We start from the raw sequence: 21008 nt of genomic DNA, 5'->3' as shown, positions 1-21008 counted from the left end.
AGCAATGTTGGATGATCACAAGAAATCAGATTATTTCATGTATCCATGTGTCTCTGTGCCCCAGTTGCTTAGGATCTGACCAGTGCTTGCCGTAAATAATACTGCAAAGTCTTTATTTTCTTTATGAACACTAGGTGCTAATTCTGATATCCAGGAACACAGGTTTTCCTGAGGGGGTAATATAAAAAAAAAAAAAAGCAAACTTTTAGCTATTGTGTAAATGGCCATGTTTAAATAAAAGTGTGTACATTATGCCCTTGTTAATGAGTTCCTAAAGATCTCGTCACTGGGTTTTGTTGTGCCGTTAATGATTAACGTGAATATAATTGAGGCTGCTTCTGCATTGTCTGCGTTTTGGGAGACACAATTCTTAGCCCTTCAAGTGCGAGGCTAGGTAACAAAGTCTTTTTCTTTGCAGAAAGATCATTGTAGTGATTAAGTACTTAAGAGCGACTTGCTGGTGCATTTGTAACTGAAATATCCCTTATTCATATGCCATCTTGTTATCAAGCCACTCAGGTGGGAGTGTTTTCAGCAAACAACTCCTCCGAATCCCCCATAAGGCAGGTAAGATGAATTTCCATACCCCATCTAATACAAGTTAGCAAGCAGGAGTGGTTTGCTCCTAGCCCCAGTATAGGAACAACAATGGCAGCACCTCTCACAGGAACTTGCTTTCTAGTGTTTGAGTAACTAATCTGCTTTAAGAGCTTGTCAATATTTTATTAGGCAAATGACCTGTCTTTAGGTAAACCAGGTAAATAGTTTTGTCTTGCTTAAAAGTAAGGTAGTTCAGTTGCCCCAGTAATAACTGCAGGGTATCTTTCCAGTGTTGAAAAATTCAGACTGGGCACGCTGTCATGCACAGAGTGCTGTGAGGTGCTGCTTGCTGAGCTGGGAAGGTGCTGGGCTCAGCATGAGCCCAGTCCTGGGCCCAGCATGAGCTGATGCACCCTCTAGCCAGCAGCACCAGATCGGCTTGGTACTGGGCATCACTGTAGTATAGCGATGCTCTGGTCCCACAGGCGAGTTTGGGATAAGATACAGTGAGAGACCCCAGTGATGCAAAATGTTACGATACAGTATCTATGAACAAGTTGCTTGTGAACCAGAGAGTTTAACTGAAATGCTGCCTTAAAGTGAATTGGATTACAGGCTGCTGGGCTTTGGTGACAGTCACGGCGTCAGAAATGCTTTGGTTTTTTCACCAGCCCGCTACTATTTCAGCATTACTCAAAATGAGGACTGTATGCGCATTACTAGGGATCAGTTATAAAGTGCTTCTTTGCATGTGAACTACCTATTTATTTTGCTGTAGTAAAGAACCCATTTTACAGGAAGTACTAGTTAATTAAACTGTACAGTGTCTTTAGTTTCACATAACTGAATTATGAAATTAAATTGATTCTTCTACCCAGTTATCATCAATATTTACAAATTCTCTGGTGTATATTATCTTGTGGCTGAGTATCTCATGCTTAAGGGAGGGAGGCACAGACGTTAGTGAAAAATAGTAACTAAGAAAACTTTCCAAACCAAATTGTAGTTTAGAAAGCCGACATTTGGTTTATTGCAGCGCTGGGTGCATGGGGATCTCTCCTCCTGGCATGTACACGGAGAGGCAAAAGCACACTCATTATATACAGTATAGAAAAATGAATATTCTACAATTTCCAGGAAAAGCCCACATGTTCTAGGAAACCTTATGCATATGCTAATATATTGCAAAACTCAATCAAGTCATTTAAGACACAGCAAATGTTCGTAGGTTTGCTTATCTTGTCCATATAGAGTTTACTAGTGAGGAATTTAATAGTGACCTTGAGTTCTCTAAGAATAAGTACAAGCAAGAGCCTTTCTGCATACCATTCCTACTGGTACCTCAGTAATAACTGCAAACTTCGAGTGTTATCAGTCCTAGAAGCAGACACTGTCTGCAAAACATGCAGTTAGCCTCAGAAGGTGCAGTTACTTGGGAGAAGCTTAGCTGAAAGTAAAAATCACTGGAGGGAAATTCGTTTAAGTCTCTGGTATTATAGATGCTGACACATATAGCTGGTGCTATTTAACTGCAATTTGAAATAAAGGGTTAAAAGGGTTGGGGGAAGAAGCAGGAGTGTTCCCTCTGATAAAGAACTGAGCCTTGGAGGCTTGTATGCTATAGTGGCTGTGACACAGGACAAAAGGGTTTCGCAACTTCCATCTGGGTATCCAAGAGGAGATAAGGTGTCCTTTTGCTTTACCGACAGCCACCATCCTTTTGTCAGACATGTACAGAACTAGTGTATATATTTTTTTTTTAATTGTCCGAGAGCCTTGCCAAATGTGCCTTGGCACTACTACCCCGTGCTTCCCAAAAGCCTCAGTTAAGAAGAGTCAGTCATTAACTAAGGGGAGTAACTCAGTACTGTCCTTAGTCGTCTTCGAAGACAGGGTGATTTCTGACAGGGTGATTTCTGACCTTTCTGAGCTTCAGGAAAATCCGGTTCCACCTTTCCAAAGTAACACAGCTAGTGCAAATACTTGTGGACACTTTCCTTCCAGCTCGTCCAGCTGCTGCAGTCAGGGACAGGTGAGCAGGGTGGAGCCCCTGGCTGTACATGGCGCGGGGTGTCACAGCTGTCCTCGCTGTGAACAGCGGGCTTTCCAAGGAGTAACTGGCGGCAGGAGCTTGGGAGGGAGTGCTGTTACCTTCCACTGGATCATGGCCCGTTGCCTGGTGTCCCTTCACTGGGTGCCATGCAGAAGAGCCCGTCTCTGTCTTCTTTACCCCCTCAGGTATTTATACACAAAGTGGTAAGATGCCCTTGAGCCTTCTCTGGTCCAGGCTAAGCCATCCCTGCTCTCAGCTGCACGCACCCATCCCTCCATCGGCTCCACGATGGGTTTGCTCCAGTGTGTAAGACTTTACATTCTCCTCTCTTGGACTTCATTGGAATGAAAATGTTGTTCTTTTGGTTCCTTCTGTTAAGTCAACTGCTTTAAGGATTTCATCTTGAATACTTTTAAGTATTGGACACCTTTTTTTTTAAAAAACAAAGTTGTTTTGGATGGTTTTTAATGGAAAAGGGAGTGGAGGTAAGAGGGGTGAGGAAAGGGGTGGGGCGGTTAGGAAACCCCTCTGTAACGACAGCAGGAACTGGGGCTCCGCCGGGGCTACACAGACCCCCCCCCCCCCCCCCCGCCCGCCCGCCCGCCCGCCCAGCGCTGCGCTCCGGCCTGGGGAGGTAACGGGGGGGAGGCGGTACGAGACGGGCCGTCAGCGCTGCGCAGACCCTGAGCTGCCGGCGGGGCCGAAGCGGCGGTGCCCGCTCAGCCGCCCCCGGGCCCGGTGGGGCTCGGCCCGCGGGCGGGGGCCCGGCCGCGCGTTGCCGGCGCCGCAGCAAGCTTGTCCCCCCCGCGCCACCGTCCGCGCGGCCGGCCGGGGTGAGAGGTCACGGCTGCGTCCCCGGAAGCAGCGGGAGGCGGTGGCGGAGGAGGCGGGTGTCCGGGCAGCGGCGCCGGCAGCGGCCTCCCCCCCGCCCAGGCCCCCTCCCGTGGCCCCTGTCAGGGCAGGAGGATGGTGCAGAGCCCGCCCGCACGGCAGCCCCGCCGCCTCTGAGCTCCGCCGCTGCCTCCGGGCCTCGACCAGCCCGGCCCGGGGGCCTCTACCCCGCTTCGGGCGCCGGTAAGATGGGGACGGGGGGTGGCTGTGGTGAGGGGGCCCGCGGGCCTCGCGTGCCGGGCACGGGGGTCCCGGCCATCGCCAGCCGGGCGGGCCCGGGCGCGGTGGGTGCGGGGTCGCCTTCGTCCTCCCCCGCCCCGGGGCGGCGGGGGGGTCCTGCCGGTGTGCGGAGGGGGCACATCCGGGCCTCAACGGCGGGACCCCGCGGGCAGGAGCGGGGCGTTCGGTTGCCCTGGTGAGGGTTGTATAACGGGTGAAACCGCCGTGCGAGCGGCTGCCGGACCCCTGGCGCCGTTGCCGGGCAGAGCTGCGCCGCCGCCCCGGCTCTGGCTCCAGGTAGTTTGTTTTCAGACCTACACGGCGATGCGATAAACGGGTGTGATTTGGCTGGGCTGAAATATTTTAGCGTTAGTTTTACTTTATTATTTACTTAAAAAATTCTTTTTAAAAGGTTGTTACCTTGAACTTCATGTGTGTGGCATCGTACCAGGAAAATATAGTAAGGAAGAGTAATTCTGGTAGCACTAAAAATATTTCTATTTCGAAATACCTTCTGAATAGTGATTCCTTCCTTGTTTTTTTGCTATTCATTACATATCCGTATTTTATCCTCTTTTCCTTTTTTGATTGAACGTATGTCTAAAGATGTTATGATGTTTTTAATAATAATATTTCTGGTGCATCATGCCTAGAACATGGCTGCTGGATACCTAACGTTAAATTCGAAGCATATATCATAATCAGAGATATGGGCACCCTGGGAAACATTTCTGCCTGACAAGGGAAAGAAGAGATTACAGCACAGCTTTTCTTTCTCTCCTTTCCCTGTGTTTGCTTTTTAAGGGCTGGTCTTCTCCGGGGAAATTTATTTGCGTGATTAGCTCTAACGGTATAATTATACGGGTAGATTTGCCCTGTTCGACAAACCTTGAGTCTAGATAAGAATTCATTAGGGATTACTGTCCACATCCTCCTTGAACTTCTGAGAAGTTTTGCAGTTGGAAGTAGATTGTGAGATGAAAGCCTGTCGTGGCTGGGCCGGCCTTTTGGGGTAAATCATTAAAGTGTTTTTATAAACGGTTGAGTTATAGGGAACACATACTAATCCTTTTGCTTCTAGGTTGGATGTACAAAATAGTTCTAGATTCATCAGGGAGGTGCTGCCACTTGCACCCACCTGCTTGTCCTGGTCTCTGGGAATGAGCTGATGGCTGCAGTCCAGTTTTGGGTCCGCAGGACAGGGGACAGCTTGGGTAGGCAGACTGGGCAGAGATAATTCTGAACTGTGCCAAGACTGAATGCTCCTTGGCCTTAGATTTAGTCCCATCAAAAAGGATTAAGACCGTAGCAGCTTTGTTACCTCCCGTGATTTGAGGAGTGGCTCAGGGCCGGTGGAATGTGATTCTTCTTTCCCACTTGAAAGACAAGAACTTGAAATGCCGCCTGATAATACAAACCAGACAGTGTGCTCTGTCAGTGGCGAGGAGCATCTGAGGGCACGGACAAACAGACCTCGGTGTCCTTTGTGTGAGCCGGATGCATCCGGCAAGAGACAGGAGGCTGGCACGTCCATCACCCCCGGATGGGTGGCGGACCACAGGAGTGCAGCTCCCTCCTCAAACACTCCCTGGGAGTGTTACTGCAGATCTGTTAGCTGGCATCGTCTTTATTTTTTGATTAAATAGCATAATTCTTTTAGAAATGAAGCTATTTTATCAAATGAGCCCTAAACTAAGTACTAATGAAACTCACTGGTGCCAGAATCTTGTTGTTTTTCCCAAATCTCCCCTTGCCATAAGCACGTCTGTGTTGGGAGTTTCATTTTTTTGAGAAGACTGTTCTGAGCTGTGAATAAAGCTGATTCCCAGGACTCAGAACTCCTGGGTTTTGTTTTGGAAGAAAACTTGCATGTGCCCTGGCATGTCGGGTATTGTTAATTACCCCTCTGTAAAGCGGAGACTGCGCTTACCTACGTGAGCTTGGGCTAAGCAAGTTGAAGTCCTGTTTCTTTTGACCAGTGGGGGTGAGTGTATACAGACGTGGTGATATTACTGCCATATCCTTGATATTTCAGCTATTGCCCAAGTCCCTTATTTAAATCATTTTTGCTGCTCTTTGTATTTTCTCCTTCCCTAGTACCCACTGGCTGCTTTCCTGCTTCTCTCACACAGCCAACGTTACCTTCTTTCTACATCCAGAACTCTTATTTTGCCATTCCCACTAAAGCTGCCATTTCCTCAACTTGTCATTTTCTGCTTGTGATTCAAGCTGTGTATCTGCGTCTCTGTCGCCTTACAGTTCTCATTACAAACCACAGTTCTCATTACAAACAGTTTGAAGGGCCTTTTTCTGGCAGTTTTCTGCACTTAGCTGAATTCTGTACCGTGTTCCTTAATGGGTAGCCTGAATGAAGTCAACGATTAACCACCTTAAATTGGTCACTAAACCAGCTGCTTCGACAGATCCTATAAAACTGAAGTGTTTTACTTTTGCCTTCCTCTCCCAGGTTCTCACGCTAAGCAGCAATAACCAGAATAGCATTTTTTAATACAACTTCAAAGCCTTTGAGTCTAATATTGTATGTTTTATTGTAGTCCGTATGATTTAGATTGTAAGTCATGTTGTAAGTCATGACTTTGACTTGTAAAAGTTGGAAGGTTTTAAAAACTCCCAAGCCAGACCTCTTTCATATGAAAGTGTACTCCTTCCCGTGGCAGAGGCTCACTTGGCAAACGGGGCTGCCTTTTTAAAGTTTGGCAGCAAAATGTCTGTTTTCAGCCAGAGGTTAGGTTTCCTTTTATTTTACAGCTGGGTATACTTTAAATTGTGTTTTTCCCTTTTAACAAAAGTCAGAATTTGGGGTTCATTGAACCAGTGACAGAAGGCTTTCCTCGCCTTGTTGATATTTCCTGGCTTAGAACTTTTCTACCCTTTTCTGGTTCTTCATTTTTTTCAAAACTCTTAATATTTAAAAAAAGTATTTGGCACTTGTTTGCATTTGTCTGTTTCTGCATAAATTTTTCTTTAAGTGGTAAATTAAAACCCACTTTGCTGTCGCAGGAGCATCAGCTGACACGCTGTTCAGGTGCTTGTGTCAAAACCACCACAGACGTTTTGAACTCCCAACACGCATTTGTTGGGAAGGGCCGTTAAGTATCTGGAAACTCTGCGTACACAGATTGAGTAACGTCTGAGCCACAAATTTTCCTTTTTATTTTTTAGCTCATCTACTTTTTGTTGTAAGTTTTCTGTCTTTACAGTCAGGAACTTGAGTGTTTGAAATTCAGTATCAATTTGATCCTTAAAATTTACAGTAACTGACCAAATTACTTCCTTTCCTCGGCTTTTTTTTTTTTTTTGTGGGTAGAACTGAAATGTTTGCTGTTTATGTAGCTCTTGGGGATGTTGAAATGCTTAATTATGCTTTGAAAAGTATTTTGAGAGGTGAAAAGAAACATTTCACGTGAGTATGAAGCCTTTTGCTTCGTTCTGTTCTTGCAAGTCCCTGGGCTCTCAGGCTTTTGTTAATAACCTGCTTCCTGATTGACTCCGTTATCAGAATAAGACGAGGAAATAATGTCCTTTTCACCAGGTGATGTTCTCGCTCTCGTTCTGTGCAGTGTCTCCTGTCTGTGCTCTTCGCACGTGCAAAAGGCCAGGCCATATTCTTGCCACGCTTTCTGCTTCCAGGCTCTGGGAAAATTTTTTTTTTTTTAATCAGTAAACATGTTTGTAGGATAAAATAGCTCAGAAAACTGTGATGAGCCACTGACTGGTTTGAGCTGGTTCTCCGTTATCTCCCACTTGGGTGCTTTTCCCTGGCACGGTCTCGAGGGAGCGGGGTGCTCGTGCACATCTGGCTGCTGATCTTCTGGCTGTGTTTGGTTGCAGTGGATTGAAGGATCCTGGGTGATGTTTTCAGCAACTTCCTTCCTCCACACGTCCGGATTCTTTCTCTTTCCCTACTTTGTGAAGAAGACTGATGGCATTTACTATGAGTCTGTTCGCTTTGTTTTATTTTTTTAACACTGAAGGGCAGGAGAAGGGGAAGAGGATGAGCTGGACAGGAAAAGTGCTCTGCTCTGGAGGGTTCCTCTCCCTTCATGCCTCTGGGAGCGAGTCCTGCCTGCCCTCCTGCTGCTCACAGAGGTTTTGGGCTGTGCAATTTCATCCTGCAGGGTCTTGATGTGCTTCCTAAAAGGGTGAACTGAAGGGGCTGCAGATACTGGCACCTCCTTCTTTCCATAGATATCAGTATGGTATAGTAAGTCTTCCTATTAAATTAGTAGGAAAACGCTCTTCTTCTCCCAATGCATGTTTTATAATAAAAATATGTTGTGAAATTCCAACAAAGATGTAAAGAATGGATTTGTTCATGAGCCTCCCCCAATCCCTAAAAGAAACTTGACTGTAAAAGCTGTTGATAGTGTAGGTAGTAGAAATGAATATTTAATTTCAGGGCATAAAAGGGCAGGCTTCTCGTGAGTTCAGAAACTTCTGTTTCAGTTACATTTTTATCCTGTTTTCTTTCTCTTAAAAGAAAGGGGCAGGATAATAATTGTGCAGAGGCTTTATTTTCAGTTGTAAGATCAGCTGAGGTTACTTTCGCTGGTTCTGTTCGATAGGCTGGTGGTATTAGCTTAGAGATACAGACATTCTTATTGATTAGTCTTTATAAAGCTTTGACAGCCCATTTTGAATATTCTGAACTTTAACAGGCAGCTTCACAGTTAACTGTGATCTGTTTTGCTTTACTATTTTAGTGTTTTAGGTGTTAGACTTGAAGTGTGGTTTGAAGAGAAGAAAAAACAAATTAAAGATATTTTTGGTACCTGCTACTGTTTACTGTTCTTAAATGAGAGGCACTTTAGCTTGAGATCAACACCATTTCTTTGTTTGCGTGTTATTTATGGGTGGTTTGCTAGGAAAATCGCAGTTCGGTTGATTTGTGTTTATGAGTGTTTTTCTGGCACGCAACATTATTTTCATTCAAAGTAGTTAACCCTGATGCGACCCATTTCCTAACCCCCATTGTACTGCTAGGAATGGGGCATCTCTGAAAACATGATTGATTGATAACTAAACTGAACTGCACAGTTAAGATTAAACGCTATTATGTGCAGTAAGAGGTTCAGGCTTAGAACATGCGAGGTCTTAATGGGTGCTGCTGGGGTGGGTTAGCGCTGGCCTGCCGTCCTTCCTTCCACCCATATTTCAGTGTTGGTTTTTTATTATTGAACCCCTTCAAAATGTTTTTCTTCTCTAGACTGTGACTATCTTCCATGCACAACAAGAAGGGGAGATATTTGTAAGGAAATTGCATGATTTTAAGCTTTCTGGTGGAAAGGTGGTGCTCGACATTCTGGCAAGATACATGTAAAAATTGTCAGACATTTACTTTGATTTCTTTAAAATTCATGGCTGTTTTTTTTCCTTTTGGCAACTGCAATTTTACTTTTAATACCTGCTTTAGTACAGCATGCATTTTTTTAATTGTTGTTAGGAATTCAGTTCCTTTGCTATTAAGCCCTAAAATGGGAATTTAATACTTCTGCTATGACTCATTTCATTGACTCTTTGTTCTTTGCAATAAACTTCAAGATTTTCCTTATTTGTAATTTATTCTTGAAAAACTCATAGGTCTATTGCACAAGTTACCTTTTCTATATTCTTTCATATACAAATAAGGAGGAATTTTAAATGTTACTTCTTTGAGGTTGCTGTACATGGTCTTGAGCTGCTGTGGAGGAAGACTCCCGAAACCAAGGAATAAGTGACTGTTTCCTCGCTTTTGAGATAGCTGCACAGTTCTGTGTTTGCCTGAGACTGACGTATTAACTGTTGTGTATTTCCATCCTTTACCATTTTTATCTTTTTAACAGTACTACAGAATTGCCAGGGTTTGTAGGGCCGGATTTAGGAATAGCTCTCCAGTGCTTGTTGAGTGTTTCCTGGTGGGTACCGTCTTGACGTGTGCACCTCAATACCCAGCGATTACCTTGGAGTCGGTGGCTGATGTTCCAGGCTGGCAGCTTTTATTCTTCCCGTTGCACTTGAGCTACTTGTTAGGCTGACTGTGGAGATTTTTATTGCACAAGTATTAAAAGGCTCAGCCAGAGCGGGGAGAGGCAGGCAGCAGTTATTAGAGCCACTCTCTAAATTATTTATTTAGCGAAAAAGTGAAATCTGATCTTGCTTTCCTGACCTGCCAGGAGGTAATAGCATTCGGTTTCTTTTTTTAACTGTGTGAAAAAGAAATAAAAATTTAAATTATATTCTTTAGGTTATTCATTTACACAGAGGATGTTGTTAGTTACAGCTAGAGCTGGTAGAAGAATAGCATTTGTGTTGTGTTTCTGACAGGTCCTAACAGAAAGGAGGAGTTTAAGTGTGTGGACCATTAAAATTGGTAATTAAAAAATTGGTAGTTCTTCAGGCAGCAGTGTGGAAACATTCTCCTTAGTTCTGGTTTGCACTAACCACGTCCAATTACTATTTTCACGTCAGCTCTAGTATTGAAATCCACAGTTGTTCCCTTTTCTCTCACAAATGCTCAAAAGGCATATTGCGCTTCGGAAATCGCAGCTTATGGCATTTTCTAATTGCTTTCAAAGCCGTAGAGTTATGGGAGCATATTAAGCAACCGGCGCTTAAAAGCTGGTGATCTCTTACATAAAAATATTAGCCCAAATGTTTTTATATGTGCGCTTTTCAGCGCATCCAGTTTTATGGCTGATTTTAGACCCTGTGGTAAACAAGCACACTAATGGAGCTGTTGGAAGCCCCTTTAAAAAGGAATCGCAGTCGTGTATATGCTGTGGGTGACATTCAGCTTTGATTAAATGCTGTAATAAAGCCTGCATCTGTGTTGTTATTTTCAAAAGGAAATTCAGAAGGGAACGCTGAATACGACTCTGCTTTTGGTTTATCTTTTGATCTTTTTCCATCTCAACATGTGTCTCCAATGTTTCTAGATGGAGCGTTTGGGATTTTTCCCTAGAGCTCGTTTAAGAAATTTGCTGCCAGTGACAGGATAGGAGGCAGAACGTACAGGAGCGCGGATCGTACCCAGCATGATCCTTATCCCACACCATTTCCCTCTTTCCCTCCCACTCCTGACACCTTCACTGGCCTGTTTGGCCTTAGCACAGCTGGTCTTGGACAGAGAGAGAAGTTCTGGTAAGGTGCACGTTTATCCTCACCTTTTCTTTCCTCTCTTCTCTCCATCCTTGCTCTGCACTGTGCTTTTCACTCTCAGACACACTCTTTATTTTTGTAAAGAGATGTTTGCAGCACCCAGTCATTCTGGCTCATAAGAAGTTGCTGGCTCTCCTGGTCTTTGCAAAGTGGATGAAAATTGATTGATGGTGCAAGATAGTAAACCCAGGACGTGATCTTGTGCTCTGGAGTGAGCACTGTTTCAGCACATTTCACCGAGGCGAGCAAGTAGGTGTGTGAGGAGGAGATGGGGAAAGTCAGCAGGCAGAACTCAGTGTTGTGCTACTGCCACAGGATCTTGTGTGTCTTCTCAGTGAGTTGAATTTTGCCCTCTCTGGAGCAGTTTTGCAGGTTTTGTCAATATTCCTTCTGTTATTCTTAACAGAAGCATTTCTGCCAGTGAAATCTTGAGTATACACAAGAAAGTTGTGATCATTGTACATTGTGGGATCTGAAAAAGACTTTGTCTGAAAGCTTGTCCTTTTCGCTTCTTTTGCTTTCTTTTAAATCAATATATCAGATGAAAGAGCACTCTCTCCCTTGCCCTCTTCCTCAAAACGTGTCCCTCTCTCATCCTCAGACTCACCACTCTTCAGCCGTGCTGCATCTGGATCATAAATGACGTGTGCTTCTAACAAGAGTCAATGAGAATTCACCCTGTGAATTTTGGGGATAAACAACACATTGCTAGGAACAGTCACTGCCTTTCTGGTTTAGTTGGGTTTAAAAGCCTTTTCAACCAGGACTGTAGGTAGGACAAAGATAAGAGCTTTGTTTGAAGTTCCTTCCTCACGGAGCTTCTGAAGTAGGTGCTGCAAGGCTGCCCTTTAACACTGGACTGTTTGCTTTTTGTTGTGAGTGGAGGTGGGGAAGCTGATACAGTGAACTTAGTTTGGGTCTTTCTGCTCTGCAAATGAAAAGAAAATTCAGACAAAATATAATATTTTGGGCAAAAATTAATGATTCAGTACATTTCCTCAGCATGTGTAAGGTCCTCTCTTTGTTTATGGACTCTAGCAGAAGTTCTCTAGATCCTGCAAGAATCATAAAGGAGTTTTCCAGCCTCCACCCTGATGCAGTTGTTAGGTGTTTCTGACCACAGGGTTCTTGATGCAGATGCCTAAAATGATGTAGGCTGCTTCTCAGATCCCATTTTGAAGGTAGAGGCTTTTGGGGCTAGGGATGGGGTAAAGGGGGATCTTTAAAGCTTCAGCCTCAGTTTTGAAAGCATATGCAAGGGTGTACGAAGCTTGATCTGTGGGCTGCATTGCAACTCCATCCACACTGTAATCTGATGAATTCAGATATTACTGGAATTAAAGTGTAGCAGTGTATATCCTGCCTGGGTGTGTGGGGAAGGAAAAGAACGGGTTTTATTGCTTATCAGCGATATTTGGCTGTGCTAGAAGTTGTCCTCGTTTCTTAAAATCTGCTCCTAGCTGGCAATTTCAGGCGCTGAGAAGGTGACGTCAAGCGTGTTTTGATTTGTGCTTTATTTAAGGCATACTGAGTCTGTGTTCAATGAACAGTATGGAGTCATATAATTGAATCTCATTTTAGTATATGATTCCATTTTTTGTTGTAAAACTTCTGTCTTACATGATCTACCAACCCCCACCCTGTAACACACACAGCCCAGTCACTCTGTTGTACTATCCTTTGTTTTCAGGTGAACAATCAGAATAATGTTCAACATAAACCTGTTGGAGAACCTGAAGGTTTACATCAGCAGTCGACCTCCGCTTGTGGTCTTTATGATCAGTGTAAGCGCTATGGCAATAGCTTTTCTGACACTGGGTTATTTCTTCAAAATCAAGGAGATCAAGTCACCAGAAATGACAGAGGTAGGTACAGACATTTCCTGAGCTAAACAGTGGGAATACTAATTTGAAAAACATGCCCAAAGCTAATGAGTTATTTTTTTCCCCCCAAGAACGCTCTGATGGGAGTGTGCAGTGCGCAGTCTTATGGGAGATTGTCTTGATTTATACTTGCCTCTAATTTCATAAGGAAAGAGGTTATTGGTATGAATGTTTGAATAGTCTTGTTTTAGTTTGAGGAGGAGGTGGAATCACCTGACACGGATCTTCCAGAGGAGGGTGACCAAGCTGGTGAAGGGTCTGGAGGGTCTGACCTACGAGGAATGGCTGAGGGAGCTGGGGGTGTTTAGCCTGGAGAAGAGGAGGCTCAGAGGTGACCTTAGTGCAGTCTACAACTACCTGAAGGGAGGTTGTAGCGCAGTGGGAGTCGGCCTCTTCTTCCAGGCAACCAGCGATAGGACAAGAGGACACAGCCTCAAGCTTCGCCAGGGGAGGTTCAGGTTGGACATTAGGAAGCATTTCTTCTCAGCAAGGGTCATTAGCCATTGGAATGGGCTGCCCAGGGAGGTGGTGGAGTCACCATCTCTGGAGGTGTTTAAGAAAAGACTGGACATGGCACTTAGTGCCCTGGTCTAGTTGACATGGTGGTGTCAGGGCAACGGTTGGACTCAATGATCCCAGAGGGCTCTTCCAACCTGATTGATTCTGTGATTCCCTACTATGGCTAGGAGCCTTTCTTTTTCTTACTCTGTTGTGCCAGCTAGCTTGTTCATGAAACTTCTGATCTTATCTAGTACTACTATTCTGTATTGAGGGAAACCTTGCTAGAAACTGCTTGTACCCTGAGCGTGGTGAGAACGTACCAAGTTAGTATGTTCCTTCTGCAGTTTAAAGGAGGATATTCTGCTGCTGTGCTGAGCAGTGGTCTGGTGGCGGCTGGGATTGAACACGTCTAACTTTTGTAAACAACTTACCCCGTTGTTGTGATAGCCATGGTGGTATTTGTGCTCGCTTGGTGAGCCATTTAATTTTTGTTAAATGGCTTGGAACTGCAGGCGGGATGGTTCGTGTCAAGGTCTGCGCTGCTCTAGAGAAGGGGCAGCCAAGAGTTAACTTGCTAATTTGGTTGAAATCTTCACATTTCTTTTAAGGACTGGAATACCTTCCTCCTGAGGTTTAATGATTTGGACTTCTGTATATCTGAGAATGAAACCTTAAAGCATCTCATCAATGACACCACAACGCCAGAAAGCACTGTGACTAGCGGACAGGCGAGATCTTCTACACAGTCTCCACAGACTCTTGAGGACTCTGGTCCAATAAACATCTCTGTTACGATCACGTTGACGCTGGACCCACTCCGACCATTCGGCGGATATTCTCGCAACGTCACACATCTAAGTTCCACAATTTTTGGGCACCAAATTGGACTCTCAGGTATGGAAGAGTTGACCTTTATAAATTTGAGTGATAACTATATAATCAAATAAAAACTCACCAGCTTATTATTGGTGAGATAAATCTTTTGCTTAGAACATCTACGTGTTTCCAGATTTGTTCTGAGTATATTCCTATGTAGAGCCCTTCATTTGTTTGCTAGAAAAACTTTTCTTTGCATTTATAATAAAAAGAACCTGCAGGTTTACCAAGATGAGGCTTTGCAGTTTTAAATGATTAAACTAATGACAATGGAAGGTAATTTTTAAGCCAGCAAAATTCTGAGCAGCGAAAGCTTCTACAGTGACTGTCTTCAGTTCTGTGTTGATACATCTTCAAGTCCTGAACTCACATTTTGAAGGCGTTAATGTGTATACGTTAGAGATCAAGTAGCATGTTGTCTAAAAAATACAGTTTATCTAAAATGCATACAGGAATAAACTTCAATATTGCAAAGAGCAACCAAAAGATGGTTACAATTTCTGTGGTGTGAAGAGACTGATCTGTGGCTGCCCTGACAGTAAGGTTTGACAGGAGACTGTAGAGAATTAGTAGAAATGAATAACAGAACCTCATTGAATTTTAGCTTTTAGCCAGGGTTGCATTTTATAATAATGCCTGAAGGTGTCTTGAACCTCAGAGGCCGGTGAAGAGACATTTTGCCATAGCTATAAATCTGTGTTACAGTATTTTATGTTGTTATTTTGTTCCTGCTTTAAGAGCTATCAAATGCAAGTTCCATTTCCAGTAGCCTGGATTTATTTTCAGTATGAATATATTCGCATGGAGTTAAGGTACACAATCTGCAGTTCAGTACCTGCTGGCACCTTTTTGTCTACAGGAATAGCTCCAATTTGAAAAGTAAGCATCAGAAAAAGCAAATGTGGAACAAAGTCTTTGGGAGGAGAAAGGCTAAAGATCTGTGCTTTTACTTTCTAATAAAATTCTCTGACCGTGCATGAGTTCACTTATAAATAGTGAGTTTTTCATTTCTCAAAGGAGCCTAATGACCCCACTTCTGCTGGGGGCAGGAGAGATTAGAAAGACCAGCAGCTGGGGTTTGGTTTGGTTTGGTTTTTAACTTTTTTTGCTCTCTTTGTTGATAGTAAAGATGCTGGATGACTTCAAAGGGCCAGATTCAGGGTGGTGGTTGCTGCCTTAGTCATTTGCGTGTTGTCCTTATCCTAGTGATCGTTGCTCAGATACTTTTGTGAACAAAAACCAGCTTTTCTTCTCTCTTTCTCAAAGGCAGAGAATCCCATGAGGAGATAAACATTACATTCACGCTGCCGGCTGCCTGGAATTCAGATGACTGCGTTCTTCATGGCCACTGCGAGCAGGTTGTGTTCACAACCTGCATGACCGTGACAGCAGCCAGCAATGTGTTTCCTGTCACAGTGTAAGTGCGTTTTAAACACTCTTTCACAGACTGGTTACCGGGTGATTAATTCCTCATCTGGTTCTTTGAGGTTGCTACTTCCTGATGAACGTTATTGTAGACTGTGGAAGTCATGTACCTGCCCTCCTTCCCCCACAGTAAAAACACCGTCTTGAGACTTTTGCTGTCTTATAGCAACACTAGATTCTTCTGTGGATGTTTTGAAATATAGCCCCTACCTGCCTTTCAACATGCTACCTGTGATTTAAACTTCACTAGGAACAAAAGAATCCGTGAATATTTAAGAAAGATACCCTGTAATTCAGTTTCACTACCTTGTGTGAGAGCTAAAGCTTGACACTAAGGTTCTTATCCTCTTCCCTGCTGAGAGATCAGCGTAAGCCGCATGCTGCTTTGCTACCTACCATACCCCAGCAGGTACAGACTTCTTATCAAAATAGTTTCCCTTTGTCTTCTCTAGACTCCCTGACACTACTCGGTGTACCCTGGAGAGCCACCAGATAGATTCACATGACTCTGTGAAGCCTTATGAAAAGCAGTGTTTTTCTAATTAAGCTGTGGGATATTGACTTACTGGAACAACATGCAGTTAAATTCTAATCTTAGTGTAGGAATCATATGGTTTTTATACACTCTTTTGGTTAAACTTTGGTTTTTCATGTTGTTTTGGAAAGTCCAAACTAAAACCATGTTTTATGCTGCTGTTGAGAAGACTGGGCTTGACTCAGTTTTAAAAGTTAACCTTACTGAACATGGAGAATGGCAACTGGGGTGCTAATTATTTCTGTTTTTCTGCAGTCAGCCACCACATTGCGTTCCTGAAACATACAGCAATGCTACCCTTTGGTACAAGATCTTTACCACAGCAAGGGACTCTAATACAAAATATGCACAAGATTATAACCCTTTCTGGTGTTACAAAGGAGCAATCGGAAAAGTGTATCATGCTTTAAACCCCAAACTAACTGTCATAGTTCCAGATGTAAGTGCCGTGGTGTTTTTATATGTTATGTTGAATATATTTATATGTTATGTTGAATATGCTTAGCTCTTGTTTAATTGAATATGGTGCTGTTCGTGTCCTAAACCAGTCACAGTCAGTGCTGGTTTATTTTGTAGTGCATGGGCCAAGACAGAATTGGGTATGCTTTACCCCTCGTAGGTGTGATGGTCTTCATGTAATCTCCATGTGCCTCAGAGCTTTTAATAACTAACATTTATATTTTGAAATCATTTGACAAAAGACACTGCCAGTATATGGGAAGAGATCTCTAGTACAGATTTTTAACATGAGGAACATTTTGGCTCTTTGTGCCACGATTAGGAATCACTTTCATTACTATGCCAGCTGCGCAAAGGGGGGAAAGTTGATTCATGAGGTAATTTCTGTGCTGATCTGATAATTATTGCTTTAATATAAAATGCCAGCTATTGGTGCACTGTCACTAAATGGTTTTAATTCTCTGTGCAGGATGATCGCTCCCTAATAAACCTGCATCTCATGCATACCAGTTACTTTCTTTTTGTGATGGTGATTACAATGTTCTGCTATGCAGTTATTAAAGGCAGACCAAGCAAACTGAGGCAAAGCAACACAGAATTCTGCTCTGAAAAGGTGAGTCTGTGTAATAACAAAATATTGACTCTGATAAGAAAACAGAGAAAACCTCATTTTTTACATAGTACAGACTGGTTTTTCTTATCTCTGGAGATGTAGATTTAAGTCCCTTTCAAAGAGACATGGATGTTTCATTGTGGACAGTACAGGCGGATGCTACAAAATACGTTTGTGCTTTGTAGATCCTCAGATTTCTGTCCTACAGAAGTAGGTTATTGCAGTTCAGTAAGTGCTGTAATGCAACTCTTCTGCTGTAAATCTGATGTGACTTGCACTGTTTTGTATGAAGCACTGAACAGATAGCGTTGAGTAGTTTTATTTATCTTTTATCACAACAGACTGAAAACTATGAATAAAACATGATATGTAATTCTAACGGTTGTTAATCAGAATTAAATTAAAACAATGACAAAGCTATTGAAACAGTCATTATTCAATACTGCATTGGAGACCTGCACTTTGCTTGAGAGATTAAATATGAGTGTATTTAATTGTGAAGTAGGAAGCTAATGTTGGCACCTTTTGATCTTAATGATATTTTGTAGTATAAGCTGGTTTGAGTTTTTTGGTTTTGGTTGTTTTGGGTTTTTTTTTAATTGATTACGCTAAGTACGAAACACCTTCAGACTTTTTTTGATTCCCTTTCCAAGTTAGACTTTTCAAGGTTCTTTGAAAAAGCAAGGACAGATATGCCAGCTGCATGCAGATAAGTAATATCCCTGTTATGGGATTAAGAATTTGACTTTAATGAAATGTTTTCTTTTTCTTTTGCTTAGGTTGCTTTGTCAGAAGCATAATCCATCCTCTCCTTTTACTGAGAATGACTGAGAACCGTGATCATTGCCTGCTGAACCCAGAATGGGTCTTAACACTCTGTGAATACATTATCTTGCAATGTTGGTTTATTCCAACCAAAGACATTTCAAGTGCCTGTAATTGATTTGTACATATTTATAAAAGTATATTCAGAATAGGTCAGATGATGCACTTGTTCCGCATTGTAGTGCGGCTGGAAACTTTCAGTCTTTACCTGTGGACATAGCCGAATGTTTGTGTAGATATGTTTAGTGATACGGCTACATATAGTCAGAGCAAGATATTTTTGTCTAGCTGCATCTGGGCAGGTTAAGATGCCTTTGCAAGTGTCTCAAACAAACCAACAGATCTTTGTTTTTTTTGCCCAATGATATGTACAGTGTGTTTGAAACAGTATGCACCTTTGATATAATACTGCATTTCCGAAGCCACCAATCTACTACATGAATTAAATGTGTATTTGTGTGGCCTAATACTTTCTTCCATTTGCTCCTTGCTTGCAAGAAAAGATATCAACATTTTAGATTTTTTTTTTTTTTTTTTGAAAAAAGAAATACATATTCACATTTTAATAGTGCTGTATTTAGGACAAACTTGTGCTTTTATTCATAGTAAAAAAATTAAGAAGCGAAGTCCCATTTTAAAATGTTTCTTATTGAAAAGTGTTAAGTTTGATTTATTTCGTCTTGTTTTCATTTGGCTTGCTAAATGCCAGAGAATCAGTCAGCATAGAGACTATCTGGAAAGCTTTCCACTTGGCCTCCCATCCGCAGCCCTCAGACCAGGATTGTGCGTCTCTGCTGCAGAGCAGCTTTCTGTAAACTTTTTTTTTTCTAGAAAGTGAAACTTAATAAAAAGATGTATTGTATTAACAGTCTGTTGGGGCTCTGCACAGCCTTGGGCAAGTGCAAATAATAAAAGGAAAACAAATCCCATAGTCTGGTGTAGAGCTTCACTTTGTGACTCTCCATCCATCTCTGAAGGGCAGCTGGAAATGACCCTTTTATTGGCTTTGTCCCATTTCTGTTTAGTGCTGTCCACCGAGGGGAAACGACAAGGAGAGGACTGGGGCTGTTGTGACTAAGGTCAAAGAAACCACACAGTAAAACACATACTGTTCTCTGTGTCCGTTCTCAAATCAGAGGGTTTATTCTGTGCATTTCTCCCTTTCCCATTCTGGCTTTTGCTGTTTCTTTCTGGCTTCTTATTGAGTCGCCTCCTTAATTTTCAGGAGTCAGGGTTTTCCTGCAGACATTTCCACCACTGCTTTTAAAATCTCACTGGTTGCCTTAATTGACCTTTCATCTTGTCTTTCAGCTTTCTTGTCAGGTAGTATAACTGTAGGTCTGCATACATACACATGTGCTTTTTCCCCTCCTCCTTTTGCTCTAAACTACACAAAAGAAGAAACCCAAGTCAAAATCTCACAGTCTCAATTATGCTGGCATAAGATTCTTAGTTTATTACCTATAGACCCTGTTGATGGTACCCTGCTGGTCTGTATGTATGGGACTTCAGTAAATTCACGAGTTTTCAGAGCGTCTGAAGCAGAATAGTCACACTTTTCTTCAGAACGTGTTTCCTTTATAGAATTTCAGTTACTTAAGTGGTGTTAACTAACATGCGTTTTTCTCCGGGGATGTTAAGGCAAAGCTTTAGAGATGGCCTAGTTTGAAGTCTAGGGATAAAATGAAGCTTCCAGTTTTCTCCTGATGCTGCTATGGGCTAATGCTGCTTCGCTGAAATGAATCAGTGAAGTCAAAACAGGTAGACGGCTTCTCACGAAAACTGTCTGAGCTGTTCCTAATTCACACGTACCCAGCCTTCTGCATTAGTACTGACTTCTAGAGTTGCCTACGAGGGTGGCTTGAACTGGGGACCAAAGGCAGGGGTAGGAAACAGATCGGGGTGGTGATACCTAGAAAACACCCAACATAATGCAACTCCTTTAAAAAAGCAAAGCTGAATCCTTTCTGCTTCAGCAAATTGAAAATCGAACTCCAAATGTTCTAACTGGAATTTGGTCTGTTGAGGAAAACAGAATTTTTTTTTTAATCTGGTTTTGCTATTTGGTAATTAGAGGAGCCTGCTTTGCAATTTATCACCCACTGTATTGGAGTACCCAGAAATACTGAGATTGCCACCCACAAACGCAAAAGGGAAAATGTTACAAGTTGTATGTTTTTGGCCTTAGTTTATCCCTTTGCACCCCTGTATTGCAGCAGAGAGGTGAGGGTGGCCATCGGGTTGAGATGCTGTAATACTGAGGAATATTGGATTGTTCCTAGGCGCAGTGTACAAAAGTTAAATGCAGCCAAACAGAAGAGTAAAAACTTAATATTAAAGTTCAGATCATATTGATCTTTCCTTTTTTTTTGTTTTCTTTTTCTTTTTAACTATGACTTGAATCAGTTTTGATTCTATTTGTACGTGTTTTCTTGTTCTTAGAAAGCTGCCATTTTCTTTTGCATTTTTCTTTGGCATTACAGAGAAAATCTGAGCCTTGGTTTTCAACCCTCTGCAGGTGATTGTAGGGTTAAGATGGCTTTTTTGTTTTGTTTTGTTCTTACATTTCACTTGTCTTGTTGCATGATGGTTAATAGCTGATTTGGAAATGACATTTCTCTCCTAGATTAATTTTGTGTTTGTAAGATGTGCATATTGCTTTGCAGAATAAAAACGATGAAGTTTATTCTGTTGTATTTATTTCTACTGCCCAGTTGCTGTGGAGGTTTCGTAAATCACCTGCGTTAATACGGACCATCGGAGGAAGTGAGTAGTAAAATTCTGCAGGAGACTGGAATTACAAAGCCTTTGTGTACCTATGATGCAGTGAGCACCTTACATGGGCTTTTACATATAGATCCATAGAATTGTTTAGGTTTGAAGACCTTTAAGATCAGAGAGTCCAACTGTAAACCTAACGCTGCCAAGTCCACCAGGTATCATGGGGTAGGGCATGGAGCTGGTGTCCATCATGAGAAATGCAGAATTTGTGACCTAGACCGACCTCTCCTGTTGCTGTTCCTTGATGAT

At 42.6% G+C, this 21008-nt stretch overlaps 1 protein-coding gene across 1 annotated transcript; it reads left to right on the top strand.

Moving 5' to 3' along the window:
- The first annotated feature begins 3444 nt into the window (after positions 1-3444).
- Positions 3445-20664, top strand: TMEM248 (transmembrane protein 248). Its single transcript, XM_068415647.1, has 7 exons — positions 3445-3667; positions 12552-12726; positions 13854-14139; positions 15388-15538; positions 16337-16520; positions 17010-17153; positions 17933-20664. The coding sequence occupies exons 2-7, from the start codon at positions 12568-12570 to the stop codon at positions 17951-17953; spliced, it is 945 nt and encodes a 314-aa protein (XP_068271748.1). The 5' UTR covers positions 3445-3667; positions 12552-12567; the 3' UTR covers positions 17954-20664.
- Positions 20665-21008: the final 344 nt, after the last annotated feature.

Source organism: Nyctibius grandis, chromosome 18, assembly GCF_013368605.1.
Source record: "Nyctibius grandis isolate bNycGra1 chromosome 18, bNycGra1.pri, whole genome shotgun sequence".
NCBI lineage: Eukaryota > Metazoa > Chordata > Aves > Nyctibiiformes > Nyctibiidae > Nyctibius > Nyctibius grandis.
The sequence above is the reverse complement of the archived record's forward strand: the minus strand, read 5'-3'. Positions and strand labels throughout refer to the sequence as shown.

Coding starts and splice junctions, on each gene's coding strand:
- TMEM248 (XM_068415647.1), top strand. CDS start 12,568: ATGTTCAACATAAACCTGTTGGAGAACCTGAAGGTTTACATCAGCAGT. Junction 16,521..17,009: donor TAACTGTCATAGTTCCAGAT/GTAAGTGCCGTG, acceptor TTCTCTGTGCAG/GATGATCGCTCCCTAATAAA. Junction 17,154..17,932: donor CAGAATTCTGCTCTGAAAAG/GTGAGTCTGTGT, acceptor TCTTTTGCTTAG/GTTGCTTTGTCAGAAGCATA.